Source organism: Poromitra crassiceps (assembly GCF_964638095.1).
Source record: "Poromitra crassiceps genome assembly, chromosome: 1".
Lineage (NCBI taxonomy): Eukaryota > Metazoa > Chordata > Actinopteri > Beryciformes > Melamphaidae > Poromitra > Poromitra crassiceps.
This window is the reverse complement of record NC_139623.1, coordinates 70,847,419-70,863,394: the sequence shown is the minus strand read 5'-3', so window position 1 is coordinate 70,863,394 and position 15,976 is coordinate 70,847,419. Positions and strand designations below refer to the sequence as shown.

Here is a 15,976-nt window from a genome sequence, read left to right as displayed (position 1 = left end):
CAGTTTTTTTTGCAGATGATGGAGATGAAAATGAATAATGGTTATTAGGGTAGGGATGGGACAATATATTGAAATTGCATTCAAATTTCACAAGCACTCCATTGAATTTATTTTAAATGAAGCTCATTCATAATAATTTGCCAATGCCATTACTAGAAAGATTTGTGACTCAGACATAACCATAATTCTACAGTTCTACAGTTTGTTGTGACTGAACTTTTATTTGTCATCACATCGTAGTTTGATCGAATCATGAAGCCCATATTGAATCAGATTGTGAGCAGGCCCGTAGCCAGGGTTTGAGAAATACCGAGGTCGTGTTAGCGCGGCGTGGGGGGCCCAGGGGTGGCTGTGCCCACCCGGTTAGAAAATTGTGTCCATTTGAAAGTAAAATGCTTCAATCTGGTGCACTTTGAGAGCAAAATTAAGAGGCTAGATCTATAACCTCTTCCCCCCTAGCGGGCCCGCCGGCGGGCTGAGCCCTTGTCATCTCTCACAAATGACTCTCAGCTGCAGCTTAGGAAGCAGGCAGGGAGACGTACAGCACACCAAAATGTCGGGAAGAAACGTGGCTACAAAACTCTGACAAGCATTTGTATTCAAACGAAAAATAATTCCAACCCCAAGCAACAATATCACCATGTAGCAAAAACAAGAAAACAGTGCATGCCTGCGTTTATGTGGTGATTTGTTTTTGTGAGTGAATATTTTCTCTCCAAACGAGGCGGCTTTCGAAAGCTCGGAGTCTCCTCTTTCCAAAGAGGTATAGCTCGTCTCTGAGAGATGAAAACTCACTCAGTAGGCTGTCAAAGAACAGCAAAAAAGTGTTTAACGTTTTACAGATAAAACTACAAGTTATGTCTTACCTTTGCCGTTTTCCAATCAAAAGTTGTGTTTGACTTCATAAAAACGCTACTAATTGCTACTCCTAATGCCTCTTCATCATCTTAAAGCGTTGTTTTTTTACAGTCATCGTGTTTACAAAGCCATATGGAGGATTTTACATGGAGTGGTCATCTTCACAGAATAGACGAGCTTTGGGTTCAGTCGACAGCATTTCCTGAAAAAACTGCCTGACGTAAATTATTTCAGTTCACGTCGATTCTATTGGCTCTGACGCTTCCATAGAGGTGTCAATCATCTAAATAGGCCAATGGGGTCCCGAGATATCCCTCTGCGTATCGCCCCAGGCTTTGCAGGCAAATTGAAGAAGCCCTTTTGATGCATTTCACAGAGTAAAAATACAGATATAAGGCTTGAGGGTTATCCAAACCATAACGCATATTAACTGAGTACCTATAGTGATATGTAAATAGGAGAAAAAAAAGGTATTTCAGTCTTCTACCATAGAAAACTCAAATGGCACCATGATGCCCAAAATGTGCCCAGATCAGGTCCGCCTGGGCCTACATGTAGTAAATCATCTGTAAAATTGCTCTGGTTCACTTTCTAAGGATTTCCTTTGATACAAGCACTCATAAGATATTAGTCTACTGCTCCATAGAATAATTTGGCTACCAACCCATGATTTTCAGGTGCTTTTCATCCAAAATAGTGTTGTTTTTTTTAGGCGGAGCTTGAATTTTTAATTTTTTGCCATGTTCCAACTGATTTTACTCTGAGACAGTACTTTTGTAATTGATTCTGACACTTCTACAGCAATCTCACAGGTGTTGGCTAGCTTTTGAAAAAAATAATTTTCAGAAAATACCCTGTAGTTGTGGAGATATACTCCATTCAGTTCGGGCATGTCATTTTCGGCAGGTGAGCTGAAAAATAGGCTTAGGGATTAACAGGATAAAGAACTACAGACATCATGTTAGATTAATATCCTCTTTACTGTGCTGTTGCTTTAAAATGATACAAAAAATAAATGTCTCCCCATATAATATAATTTATATTCTGCATACAGGTCACATGGCAGAATACTGCTCATTTAAATACAATGGCCCATCTACACAAACATCACTTACAGAGTTACTTACCCATTCACTTCAATAGAACTGTCCCCAAAGTCTAGCCCCAATGCAACATTTGAACGTTGTGGTGAGTTATGTCTCTTCCTTCTATATAGCACACAGAGAGGAAGCAAATTGTTGCATTTCTGATCAACTGTCATATATCATGTTAATTTATGAGGGCTTTAAAACATCAATGACAGATGAATAGATCTGGGGGTCGGGGGCTATTTTTCTAAAAAAAAAAAGAAAAATTGTGTGGTGAAAATACCGAGGTCATGACCTCGGTGTGCTCAATGGTAGCTACGGGCCTGATTGTGAGATAAGCCATTGTCCCATCCCTAACGGTTACGATGTGCACATGGATGCATTATGGACGGTATTATAAGAATTTGATTCAAAATCAAATGTTTCAACTCTGCTCTGCTCTCAGGTATGCAACTTCTTTCAGTGTCCTACTGTAGATGTGAACCGGGCCCTCAGCTAAAAGAGACTTTGAAGAGGCTCTTTTCTGCTCTGCCCCTCAGCCTCAGTAGAACGCCCCAGCTCTCCAACAAGCTCCTCATGATGCTGCCCCACACGGGGCCCAGGTTCCAGGTCCTGAAGAGAGGGCTTACCCAGCCACCAATCTGATCCCAGATTGACCAGCCACAGACTGGGAGTGGAACCAACCTCTGAGGGACACAGATGAGGTGGCGCTCGCTCTGCTCTGTAAAGGCAGCCGGGACGACCCTCCAGAGCGAGAGCCGAAGTCACGTCCTCTTGCAGGTTATGCGATTCTTTTCCAGACATTTCGTAAAAAGTTTTTTTTTTAAATTCGCCTACACCCCCTTCCCTGTTTTTCTATGTCCGAGTGAAATGTTACAGTCACCCCTGATTGTAAATATAGCTGCATCGCTTGGTTTGACCAAGTAAAACTATTTTTATAAGCATTTTATGAAAAAAAAAAAAAGTGGCAGATGAAATCCCTTGGTTCAACTGTTGAGTGTCTATGGGATCAAATAGCATCATGATACAATAGGCATCCAGGAATTGAATGAGCCTTTTTCCAAGCTTTATGTCAGTTCTTAGGCTGTAGGATGAGAATCAAAACGTCAATCAAATGTTCACTGAACATCAACAGGAAAGTGTCCGTTTAAGGCTGGCCAGGCAGCATGGCGTAGATGCCTTAGTGCTCCACCTCCATCAAGAGGACACCTGACCTTCAGGAAAGACAGAAAACCAGCTGACTGTGATGGAACACTGCCCTGTTTTCATTTCAACTATAACAATGTGTATTTAAAAAGATCAAAGGGGATGGTACCACCATCTGGTCCCGTTGACTGGCCCCGGGGCAAGGGGATAAACACCCTCAGCCCTTTATCAAACAATAGGAGGAAATCAAATATTGATGTTCAGGTTTATGTTATCATTTTGTGTCATGTCTCTCTCTCATCCACAAAACGCCAAGGACAAAGAAATATTAAAATTACTTTATTACAGATGATTCTTTATCCAGTAGCCCTCTTCCAACAAAAAATAGTAATTACAAACAAAATATTACATTTATCCCCTAAACTTTGTTTCTGAATTTCTTTTATACATTTTAAATCACGCCGTCTTCTGTAAGGGAATAGCTTTTCTCTTCTGTAATCTGACATTCATCTTTTTTGCACAATCTATACAATTTAATACAGTTTAATACAGGTCTCTGTTACCAGGGAGAATAAAACAGCAAGATCCACCAATGACAGGAGAGGAAAAAAAGGAATACTGATAAACACTGTACAGAGACGTAACCCTGCCTCCCGCTTACTATCAGCTAATGGCAGCGATCCCTCGTTGTGGCAAGGGTAATCACAGTAGACTTTTAGGCCAATCACTTGTGCAATCAGAGTACAACTGATCCAGTTCTGAGTGACCCAAGGTCTAAACTAGACTCTAGTTTAGACTCTAGTAGACCCCGACTGCCTCCAAACACTGAGTCGTAGTAAACACAAGATGAGGTCTAAACCAATGCTCGTCTGGCCCTCTACATATATCATTTGGAAAATAAAATTACCCTTTTCGGCATAAAAAAATAAAGAAATAAAACTATGAATTTGAAAAACTATTAAAGGGGGTTGGGTACAATGGCATACTGGTGAAGAGCAGGGTAAAGAGATTTTTTGCAACAGTGAGCCAAGAAAAACAACAGGAGAGGAAGAGTTCTGAATGTAGGGAGGTACGATTAAAAAAAGATCAGAATTCAACAAAACCCAATCAGTAAGTCATTCTTGAAATCACCGCATGGCTAAATCACTGTCTTGTGTGCAACAGTGTTGAGAACACTGTTGGGTGAAGGAGTTACACTATAGTGAATGTGTATCTAAACATTTCAGAATTCTCTTTTGTTGAGAGGAGTGTTTGGTAATTGTTAAACTGCTCCAGATGTTTAAAGATAATTCACGTTTTTTCTCTTTCTAGAAGTGAAGCTAGAATGCACAGATCGACTTTCGTATAATGCTCATCAAAATGTAGCCAATGCGAAATCATAGGCTAAAATCATTGAATACAATTACATTCCAAATTATGTGCAAAATCACCTCAGCATAGAACACAATGTTGCCATTTAATCGAGGTGATTCAACCTAGAACTCTGTCGCTATTGTTTACAATTACAAGAGTGTCAGTCAAAACTGAGCCACTGCAAATCTAGGTGTTGGTTTGAATACCACTGTTATAAACCATGTCATTGTGTTCTCATCACAAGCAGTTAATTTATCTTTTATTTGTCAATTTATTAGATTTCCACGTTTTTCAAATTCTAAATATACAATATTAACACGACTCCCTGTACATTTCACCTTTGAACATCACGTAATGCACAAACTTCTCATAAAACCTCCACCTCTATCTCTTTTGTTTCACTATTCTTGTACTATTCTGATTTATATAATTCTATATATAGTATTTTTTCCTTTTGTTTCACCTGGTTGAAGAGCTCTTCCAAAGGAGGGCAGGAGGGGTTCAGCTAGTTCAAACTAGGTTCAGCAGAAGAGGAAGCGGTGGGGGGGGGGGAGGCAGAGCGGGGTGTCAGAATGGAGAAAGTTGCAGGGAGCACGGCAGGGGAGATCACAGCATCACCACCCAACCGCCCATCGAGACATTCAGCAGTCATAAACCAACCCAGGTCTAGTGAAGCTACTACTGTACACTCTCTCTCTCACTCAGATTCTAGCCCCTAAAAACTACTTTTCCTTTCTATGTTATGATACAAAGGGCATCTCTTAGGCAGCTGTGATGCACAGCAGTGTCCAAGGAGCTGCCTCAGTACCGTTGCTTTGAGCCTATATGTCAGTTTGTTACCTGCTGCTCATTTGCAGCACATTGACCTAACAACCGTTGAGTGTGTCGCCACTCTTTAAAAAAAAAAAAAAATCACTTTCCCAAAATGAGTCAGTATGTGCAGCGTTCATCAGCCAAGTGTGGAAAGTGACATTGGATTGAGGGCTAAAAATGGAGAAATGTTGATCGTATGTGTGTGTTTTTAAATATGTCAGATTAACATTGTGTGGGTGTAGGCCTGTGCCAAAGTGCAAGTCATCCGCAAGTCACAGCAGCACCTGATGGTGGCGCTCTACTTGACATTGTTCTTGAGGTAAGCCAAAGGGCATTATTATAGTTGTCAGGAGAACGTTTCCGAATGCATAGCTTTCACCAACCAAGACAGTGCCAGTTTAGAGCTGGAGTTGGGGGTTAGGGTTAGAGCTGGAGTTACCGCAAACAAATGAAGACAGAATACCAGTTTTCAAACTATTCAAGTAGAGGTTAAGCACTGCTGAAAAGCCTTGCCTGCCATGAGGGCTGTGAACTAGTAAAGGCTCCAGCTTCCCTCAGACTGGCCTTCCACTAGATGGGGCTAGTGTGAATGAAGGGCAGGGGCTTGTGGAAAACCAAGAGTTGACCCAATAAGGGCGAGCGTGCACTTACAATAAAACGACTTTTTCCCCTCTTCCAATTCTGCAAAACGTAGTACAGCTAACTGGCCACATCATCGTGACTTTAACCGCTGGACATTTCTGACATCAACTCTTTGAAAATACATTATGATGTTGGCATAAACAATCAATGATGAAAGGAGTCCGACTCCGCCCCCCTCGCTTTTGGCATCTTTGCAGCCACACAGATGCCCCGTGACACCAGCACACAATACAATCTGTACACACACCACTCCAAAGACAGGCAACTGTGTGCTTATGGAGGTCCAACTAAGGACCACAGCAGATGATTTCACTGGCTAGTTCCTCCTCTGTGACTGAAGACGTGCTGCTAATCAGTGAGATCAGCTGTGTGTTGTGTGTTTGCGCTACTAATAAACCCAGAGATGAGTACTCACTTTCAACAATCTTTGCACCCTTTCTCTCCCATGTCCCCTCTAAAGCCTCTAAAGTCTAAACTGTTCTGAATCGCTTTCCTGACTGACTCAAGCCTCCACCTCCACTCTTCCCTTCTCAACGCCTGCTACTCCACATCAACAGTCATCCAAACTGTCCACCAGCAAGTTGCTTGACTCTGTAAAAAAAAAAAAAAAAAAAATGGCACTAAAAGACTCATTGTCAAATGTTACATTGCAACTTGCAACATGAATGCAACCTTTTCTCATAACGCTCTTTATATTGTACCACCACAATAAACTGATACCATATCAGGTTTACGATACTGCATTAAAAACAAATAACCCCTTGCCTTCATAACAAACTGCATGTGGATACACTAGTCTGGATACACTAGTCTGAGTCTATGGCAACAGAGACTAGTAATGGCAAATCAAAATAAAAACAAATAGCACTATAAGCTACGTTAAAAAGATGTGACACTATTGCACTATGGCACACTGTACTAACGGCCCTCAGCCAACATGGCTGAACCTTAAGGTTTTTGGGTTTCCACAGTCCCCTGCTAGCAGTGCACTGAAGTAAGAGAGCAGTGGTCATGTGGGAGAGAGGAACTGGGCTGAGGAAAACCCAGTCCCAGTATGAGCACTGTGCAGTGTGTGCTGCAGGAAAGAACAGGAAGTGTATGTAAAGCGTGTGTGGTGCATGCATGGTGTGTACAGTGTTTCCTCGCTGCACAAGTATTGAACGTAAGACATGTGTTTTCTTTAAGTGTGTGTGTGTGTGTGTGTGGGGGGGTGTGTGGGGGAGGGGGGGTCTAGGTGTATGACAGGTGGGACCCGTTGGAGATTTGAGAGGTGATGCTGGCGCTCCTGCTCATGCCCTGTTCACTCCCCCCCCCCGATGACGTGGTCCTCATAGCCGCCTGCGGGCTGTTCCTCACCCCCCCCGCCCCACTCCCCCCCCTCTGACTCCCCCCTCCTGCAGGGTGGTGGAGGCTCCAGGGCGGCGGGCCCCCAGCCAGCATGGGGTGACCCCAGGGCTGCTGGGAGCTGGAGCCCCCCTGGTGATGATGACTACCGGTGCCGCCTCCTCCTCCTCCGGGCCAATGGCCTCCTCCCCCCTGAGCCCCCTGCTGCCCTGCTCCTCCCCCCCAGCCCCCCTGGGAGGAGTCAGGGGTCAGGTTCGTGAGGACCATGTTGCTGAAGCCCAGCCTCATCGACTCCGAGTCAAAGGCCTCGATCTCTCGGGCCTGGCGCTCCAGCAGCGAGCGGATTCGCTCCAGGCGCTCGTTCTGCAGGGCGAGCATCTCCTCCTCGATCTGAGGGGAAAATAGAAAAAATAGCGGAAACAAATGAGGGGTTCTGTTACAATATTCACCGGTCAAGTGACACCTGCTCTTACAAGATGAATGTCATGACGGCACACAAAAACACTTTTGACCTGCTTTTAACCAATAATTGGTGGGCAGGAAAATTGAAACAAGCGATGGTTTTGAAGGCTACAATAAAGCGGTGATGACAAACCGGTCCTACACAGTAAGATAATACAGTTAAGCTGCGTTCACACCAACCTATTAAAGTTTTTCGCTGGCATCGAGTTTACATACAAAGTCAATGCAAACGAGCGATTGAGCGTATATTCGCCCGGGAGAAAAATCGCTGGGCGTCCGAGTGACAGATACAGAGCGATAGGGAGAAAATACGTCGTCGCCCGAGATGAAGTATCTCAACTCGAGCGAAATGACGCTGGCATCAGTCGCTCGCTGTTCAACGCTGATTGGCTGCCGTGTGAGAGCGAGTCAAGGATCACACTGGCTTGGAACAAACCGCTGGTTTATTGTGTGGCAACAAACTGCATTGACAGCTGATTGACAGGCTGACAGCCGACATGAAGTGAAGTCTGTACTACCGGTATGGCGCTCGCGTTAGGAGCACGCTGATAGGCTTAGCTTGTAAACAACTACGGTGGCTCGTAGTGGACAAATATCATGACATTGCGTAACGTTATAGCCCCCAGCTGTCCGTCAATTCGCGTGCCTGTTGACGAGCGATTTAAACAGAGCGACAGAGCAATTCCAAAAGGGTTGAATCAAGCGACAGAGAGAAAAATAAATATCTCGGTGTGAACACAGCTTAACAAGAAGCACAGAGCCTCCCCCTCACCTTCTGCTCTAACAAAGCCCTGCGGAGCGACACCCGCTGCTCCAGCTCCCTCCTCTCCTTGTCGTGCTGGGCGTCGCTCTGCATCTTGATCTTACTCTGGTAGGCGTTCAGCAGCTCCAACTCCTGCTGCAGCTGCATCCTCAGAACCTGGCACTCGGCCTCCTGAGCCTCGTCCAGCCGCAGCTGAGGCCAGGTAGGCAAGACAGACACACACAGACACAGAGACACACACACGCAGCAAGACATAGACAGACAAACAGATAGAGACAGCCGCAGCAAGAAAGATAGACGGAAACACACAGCAAGACAGACGCACAGAGACAGAGACACACATAGCAAGAGAGAGACAGAGACAGAGACACAGACACACAGCAAGACATAGACAAACAGACACACGCAGCAACACAGACACAGAGACACAGACACACGCAGCAAGACGGAGACACAGAGACACACGCAGCAAGATGGAGACAGACACAGAGACACGCGCAGCAAGACAGAGACATAGAGACAGTCAGTCTTTGTGAGCTGCATAGGGTTGTTGTTGGCCTAACAGATATATTGATGCATCAGTGTTAAATCAGGCAAATAGCCTTTCACCTTTGACAGATATTTCCCTCAATAATGAATTTATATAATAAGCACAAGACATGATATGAGTCACACAGACACTCACAGTTAAGATCTCACATTTACAGCAACATATTAACAATACAACTGCATACAAAAATACAGTTTCTACTATCAAAGAGCTGTAACTTTGATATCTGACTAGTCACCATGTGTTTTACCTGTCAAATGGCCTTCAGTGCAGCCATTTTGATACGCCTTGAAAAACCAAATTAGGGCTGCACGATATGCAAAATAAATCACATTGCGATTATATTGACAGATATTGCGACGAGTCACGCTAATTTTTGCATTTCACTGAAAAAATATATAAAAATGATGTGATTAACAAATACATACATCCTCGCATGGTTCAAGGACCTTTCAATGACTTTCCAAGACTTATGTGGTGATAAGCAAAAAGTAAAAAGAGTAAAAATGTGCATATTTTGGGGGCAAAATTTGATGGAGGCCTAATTTTGAAGTCATGATCTAGAACAGTTGTTTGTTTTGGCCCGCCACGGATAAAAAAAAAAAAAAAAATGCCAGATTTTTTTTAATCCAGAATGCAACTCGGGCAAGTTATCAGATATCTGCACTGATTGCAAAGGGTGGAAGAGCTTTTTCATGTGGTGACTTTGTGAAACAGTGTCTGAATGTGGCTGCGGATATACTGTGTTCACTCCTGAGATTGCATCCCTGCAAATTGTCATGGCAAATTGTTTACAAAAGATGGACAATAAAGCTGATTTTCAAAGTACCTTGAGGATTTTTCAAGTTGTGAATTAAGTCAAATTTCTCTCTTGATTACAAAGGTGGAAAATACAACTGTTTTTAACTGGGTGTTTACTGATTAAATGTTTAAGCTCCCCACAAATGCAGATGTTTTTTTTTTAAATATATATAACCAATTGCAAATTATTACAATTACCAAACAGATAAAAAGTAGATTATTATATTGAAATGTTATTTTAGATTTAGAATGTTAATTTTCTATAAAACACAATACATTTTAATGTAATTCCACGTTTATTTTTGGCCCTCGGCCCTCCACCCAGATTGAGTTTAGGAAAGAATTTGGGCACCCCTGATCTAGAAGGTACAGTTTTACACACTGAAATTTACAAAAAAGAAACTGATAGAAATACTTTCCTGCATTATAGCAGTTACCATTCTCCAGCTCTCAAGAAAAGTCTTCCGTATAGCCAATTACTGAGGATCAAGCGGATCTGTGACTCTGAGGAGACGTTCGAGTCTCATGCCATAGAGCTGTTAGACAGCTTCAAGAATAGAGGGTATAAGGACACTCTGCTTGATGAACATTTGCATAGGGTACGCCAGGTACCACGGTCTGATCTATTAAGACCTAGTTTCAGAGACATCTCTACTCAGGGGCCGGCCATGGTGTCTACGTTTAGCCCTATTTCTAGCGCTGTCAAACAAGTGGTCAATAGATACTGGCACATCTTAGACAGCGATCCTGGTATTGCCAGTGCTTTTGAAACTCCACCCAGATTTTTCTACAAGAGAAACCGTAATTTAAGAAACTTTTTGGTTAGAACAGATTTAGGCCGGGGGTACGGTGGTGCAGTGGTAAACGCTGTCGCCTCACAGCTCGAAGGTCCTGGGTTTGATTCCCACCTGGGACGTTGTGAACGCTGAAGGAATGCGTGCCCGTCCGCATGTCCTCGAGTGCCCACCGCCCGGGTGGGGTCGTCAAAAGGGCCTTTCTGTGTGGAGTTTGCATGTTCTTCCCGTGCCTCCCGGGGGTTTCCTTCATATAGGAACCCCCTTCACCAAAACATGCAATATCCTGGTTGCTAATGTGGTTCCTCCTCTGGTCGTTAAAGGCACCTGTTTGGAGGGAGGGGAACTGGTTGGAATAGCGTGAACCTCCCACGTGCTATGTCCTACCAGTGAAGCTTCCCCTGTCAGGTGAAAAGAAGCGGCTGGCTAACTGCCCATGTCTCGGAGGAAGCATGGAGCCAGTTTCGGCTCTCCCCAGATCGGCAGAGGGTGGAGCAGCAACCAGAATAAATAAATCAAATTAGCACTAATGGGGGATAAAAATGGGATAAAAAATCGGAAAAAAAAAAGAACAGATTTAGGCCCATCTAAAAAGCCCACGCATTTCATGTCTCGGATCCCCAGCGGTAATTTCCCATGCCACAACTGTGTCCACTGTTACAATATGTTGAAGGGCAACACTTTCACCCATCCTGTTACAGGGGTGGTGTTTAAGGTTAAAGGAAGAATTACATGTACCGTAAATTCCGGACTATAAGCCGCACCGGTGTATAAGCCGCACCTGCAAAGTTGACTATTTTTTTCTTATATAAGCCGCACCGGACTATAAGCCGCGGGTGTTTTAATGGTATTTTTTTTTATTTTTTTTATTGTGTTTTAATGTGTTTTAATTACCATATGTAAGGGTTCATGCACAGAGGGGATTGTCGGGAAAGAGATGGCTGTTTGAGGAAGCTCCCATTTATTAACATTTCAACAAAACAACATAACACAACACCACCTGTGTTGTTATTTACAGTGTCATACAGTGTCATACAGTGTGGTGAAAAGAGGGCAAGAGAGGAAATTAAAACAGAAGTGGATTTATAGTTAGAAAGAGTGCTAAAAAAGAGAGATTTTTTTTTTTTTTTTTGAAAAAATCCATAGATAAGCCGCACCGTTATATAAGCCGCAGGGGCCAAAAAAGGCCAAAAAACGGGAAAAAAGGTGCGGCTTATAGTCCGGAATTTACGGTAGGTCCAAGTTTGTGATTTATCTGTTAAAATGCCCATGCAATTTACTGTATGTTGGAAAAACTAAAAGGGAACTCAAAACGAGAATATGTGAACACAAATGTAACATCCGTAATCATGATGAGAAATCATCGGTGGCTAGGCACTTCAACAGTCACAATCACAGCACCAGTGATTTACACTATATGGGCTTGGAGGTTGTGGAGGTGCCATCTAGAGGTGGAAATAGGGATAGACTTCTCTTAAGGTGCGTTCACACAGAGATATTTATTTTTCGCTCTGTCGCTCAAGTCAACCCTTTGGAATCGCTCTGTCGCTCTGTTTAAATCGCTCATCAACAGGCACACGAAATGACGGACATGTGGGGGATATAACGTTACGCAATGTCATGCTGTTTGTCCACTACGAGCCACCGTCATTGTTTACAAGCTAAGCCTATCAGCGTGCTCCTAATGCGAGCTGCATACCGGTAGTACAGACTTCACTTCATGTCAGCTGTCAGCCTGTCAATGCGGTTTGTTGACATACAATAAACCAGCGGTTTGTTCCAAGCCAAGTGATCCTTGACTCGCTCTCACATGGCAGCCAATCAGCGTTGAACAGCGAGCGACTGATGCCAGCGTATTTTCGCTCGAGTTGGAATATTTCATCTTGAGCGACGAGCGTATTTTCTCCCTATCGCTCTGTCTCTGCCGCTCGGACGCCCAGCGATTATTCTCCCAGGCGAATATACGCTCAATCGCTCGTTTGCATTGACTTTGTATGTAAACTCGACGCCAGCGACAAACTTTAATAGGTCGTGTGAACGCAGCTTTACAGAAGGAGTGCCAATATATCCACTCCCTTGGTACCCTCATTCCAAATGGGATGAATGAGGAGATAGTATTGACCTGTTTTCTGTGATGCTTTTTCTGTGTTTTTTTCGATCTTTTTGATTGTTTGTATCTATTCTCTTGTCAGATCTGGTTTTGAGTGAAGATTGCACTGTAGGCAATTGATGATCAATTATGTTAATGAGGTGACAATCACCACACCTGAGCCAGCGCTGCCATGATATAGTCACCTGGGTGATACCGGATTTGTTTGCTACTGCACTGATGAAGGGTTAACAGCCCGAAACGTTTGCAGGCAATAAAAGTTTAACTCGGAGTGCTATCCTCTTCTCTTTTATTCAAGTCATGATCTTGTCATGTCAAGTGCTGCGACATCAATGCAAATATCCATCATAGGGTTTTCTTCAAGATGTTAAGTGCTGATCCGAGATCGGACAAAGGTGGAGAAAGCTGCAGCATGTTGATGCATTTGGGTGCTGTTATATTTTAATTATCAGTACTTTCAAGGCCATCCATTGTTTTGAAAAATCTAAATTTTATTTTTCTCAAATACACACTTTCAAGCATTCTCAACACCAGTGAGAACCCTCATAATAACAAATACACAAATTATGTGAATTGACCCTAGAAATTCTCATATTCATGTTTGTCCCATTTGCAGCCGTGGTGTTGAGGTACTCACAGCCTGTGTGGAGAGCATGTCGTTGATGGAGTGGTCGTACTGCTCGGCCAGGATGGCCAGCTTCCTCGTCTGCTCCTCCTTCAGCCTCTTCAGCACGGCCTTGTGCTCCACCTTGGGCGTGCTCTCCAGCAGGTGGCTCCTCAAGGCCTTGTACTGCCTCGTCTGGGTCTTACACGTGTCTTGGAACTGCTTCTTGATCTGCAGCTCCTTGGACTGATGGGGACAGAGGGGAAAGACATGGAGATGTTCAGTGAGGGACTGTAAGTACTGAATCTCTGTGTGTGTGTCTAATAATACTAATAATGAAATAATGTATGGCCGAGCAATAATTCAATGTTATCGTCTTTCAGCAAATCTGTTGTCTAAATTGATAACAAGCCAATTTTATCCAAAAACAAGGTATTATTTAAAAATGTAAGTTTTGTTTAACATCACTTAACATTACCACGCAGTTCAATGCAATGACCATCAATTTGATTATGTATCATGTGATTTTGCGTAAGCCATGTGATGTTTTTCAATATGTAGATAATAATAAATGAATAATGTGATACTCATTAGTTCCTTGTAACAGTATTCTTTTTTCATTTGCTCCCCTTCAGTGAGGTCAGTGTGGAGGATGAGCTACTACAGAACAACATCCATGAAACTTGCAGGGATTCTGTGTCTTGCAAAAAAAGACCCTTCAGAAGACCCCCCCCCCCCCCCCTTCAAATCTAAGTATGCACCTTGAGGCTCTTGGGCTGCTGTCGGACCTCCATGACATGTTTGCGCCGTAGCTCCCTCTCCCTCCTCTTGTTGTATTCCAGCTGGTTGGTGAGCTCTGTCTGGTGCTGGGTGCGGATCAGCTCCGCCCGGGCTTTCTGTATCGTCCCCAGGTGCCGGAACTCCAGCTCCTGCATGGACTCGTGGTGCCTGAGCAGCATGGCATGCTCTAGGTCCTTCTGCGTCTGCCGCTTGTTTAGCTCCTGACAGGGGTGGGGGGAAGGTGAGATGGGTCCAAAAATAAATGTATATACCGGTATGTATGTACACTCACCGAGCACTTTATTAGAAACACCTTACTAATACTGGGTAGGTATCAGCTTTCAGCTCAGTGTCAACCACCTAAGCGCCATCTGCTGCCAGGTTGGACATGTTGTATTCTGAGATGCTTTCCTGCTCACCACAGCCGCGACAGCATTGGCTGGTATTGTTTTCACCTTGTGAGTCTGTGTGTGTCATTATGACAAAATGTGCTCCTGGAGACACCTATTGTAGCGGGAACTACAAAGAAGTGCTTTTGAGTACTTTATGACTGTGGACACATTTTGCGAACGCAACACTGTCAAAAAAGATGGGATCACACCAGGATTTAAAACTGGTTAATATGTATCAAAACTTTTGACTGGTGGTGTATGTGTGTATAGGGAGCCTGCCTCTCTGGCCAGGTCCTGCTCTACGTTGTGTCTAGTGATGAGGATCCTGTGTGTGTATGTGTGTATAGGGAGTCTGCCTCTCTGGTCAGGTCCTGCTCTATGTTGTGTCTAGTGATGAGGATCTATGTGTGTGTATGTGTGTATAGGGAGCCTGCCTCTCTGGTCAGGTCCTGCTCTATGTTGTGTCTAGTGATGAGGATCTATGTGTGTATACATGTAGGGAGCCTGCCTCTCTGGCCAGGTCCTGCTCTACGTTGTGTCTAGTGATGAGGATCCTGTGTGTGTATGTGTGTATAGGGAGCCTGCCTCTCTGGTCAGGTCCTGCTCTATGTTGTGTCTAGTGATGAGGATCCTATGTGTGTGTATGTGTGTATAGGGAGCCTACCTCTCTGGCCAGGTCCTGCTCTATGTTGCGTCTAGTGATGAGGATCTATGTGTGTGTATGTGTGTATAGGGAGCCTACCTCTCTGGCCAGGTCCTGCTCTATGTTGTGTCTAGCGATGAGGATCCTATGTGTGTGTATGTGTGTATAGGGAGCCTGCCCCTCTGGCCAGGTCCTGCTCTATGTTGTGTCTAGCAATGAGGATCCTGTGTGTGTGTGTGTGTATAGGGAGCCTGCCTCTCTGGTCAGGTCCTGCTCTATGTTGTGTCTAGCAATGAGGATCCTGTGTGTGTATGTGTGTATAGGGAGCCTACCTCTCTGGTCAGGTCCTGCTCTATGTTGTGTCTAGCGATGAGGATCCTATGTGTGTGTATGTGTGTATAGGGAGCCTGCCCCTCTGGCCAGGTCCTGCTCTATGTTGTGTTTAGCAATGAGGATCCTGTGTGTGTATGTGTGTATAGGGAGCCTGCCCCTCTGGCCAGGTCCTGCTCTATGTTGTGTCTAGCAATGAGGATCCTATGTGTGTATAGGGAGCCTACCTCTCTGGTCAGGTCCTGCTCTATGTTGTGTCTAGTGATGAGGATCTATGTGTGTGTATGTGTGTATAGGGAGCCTACCTCTCTGGTCAGGTCCTGCTCTATGTTGTGTCTAGTGATGAGGATCCTATGTGTGTGTATGTGCATAGGGAGCCTACCTCTCTGGCCAGGTCCTGCTCTACGTTGTGTCTAGCAATGAGGATCCTGTGTGTATGTGTGTATAGGGAGCCTACCTCTCTGGTCAGGTCCTGCTCTATGTTGTGTCTAGTGATGAGGATC

At 44.2% G+C, this 15,976-nt stretch overlaps 1 protein-coding gene across 2 annotated transcripts in view; it reads right to left on the bottom strand.

The window, feature by feature from the left end:
• Positions 1-3,452: 3,452 nt before the first annotated feature.
• Positions 3,453-15,976, bottom strand: part of LOC310786735 (serine/threonine-protein kinase TAO1-like) — a 46,771-nt gene continuing 34,247 nt past the window's right edge. For both annotated transcript variants that reach the window (XM_083648010.1, XM_083648011.1), the window contains exons 17-20: positions 14,090-14,329; positions 13,362-13,574; positions 8,479-8,661; positions 3,453-7,634 (exon numbers count right to left, since the gene is read on the bottom strand). In XM_083648010.1, the coding sequence (XP_083504136.1) occupies positions 7,131-7,634; positions 8,479-8,661; positions 13,362-13,574; positions 14,090-14,329 (1,140 nt within the window). In that variant the 3' untranslated portion in view covers positions 3,453-7,130. The remainder of the gene's footprint in view (positions 7,635-8,478; positions 8,662-13,361; positions 13,575-14,089; positions 14,330-15,976) is intronic.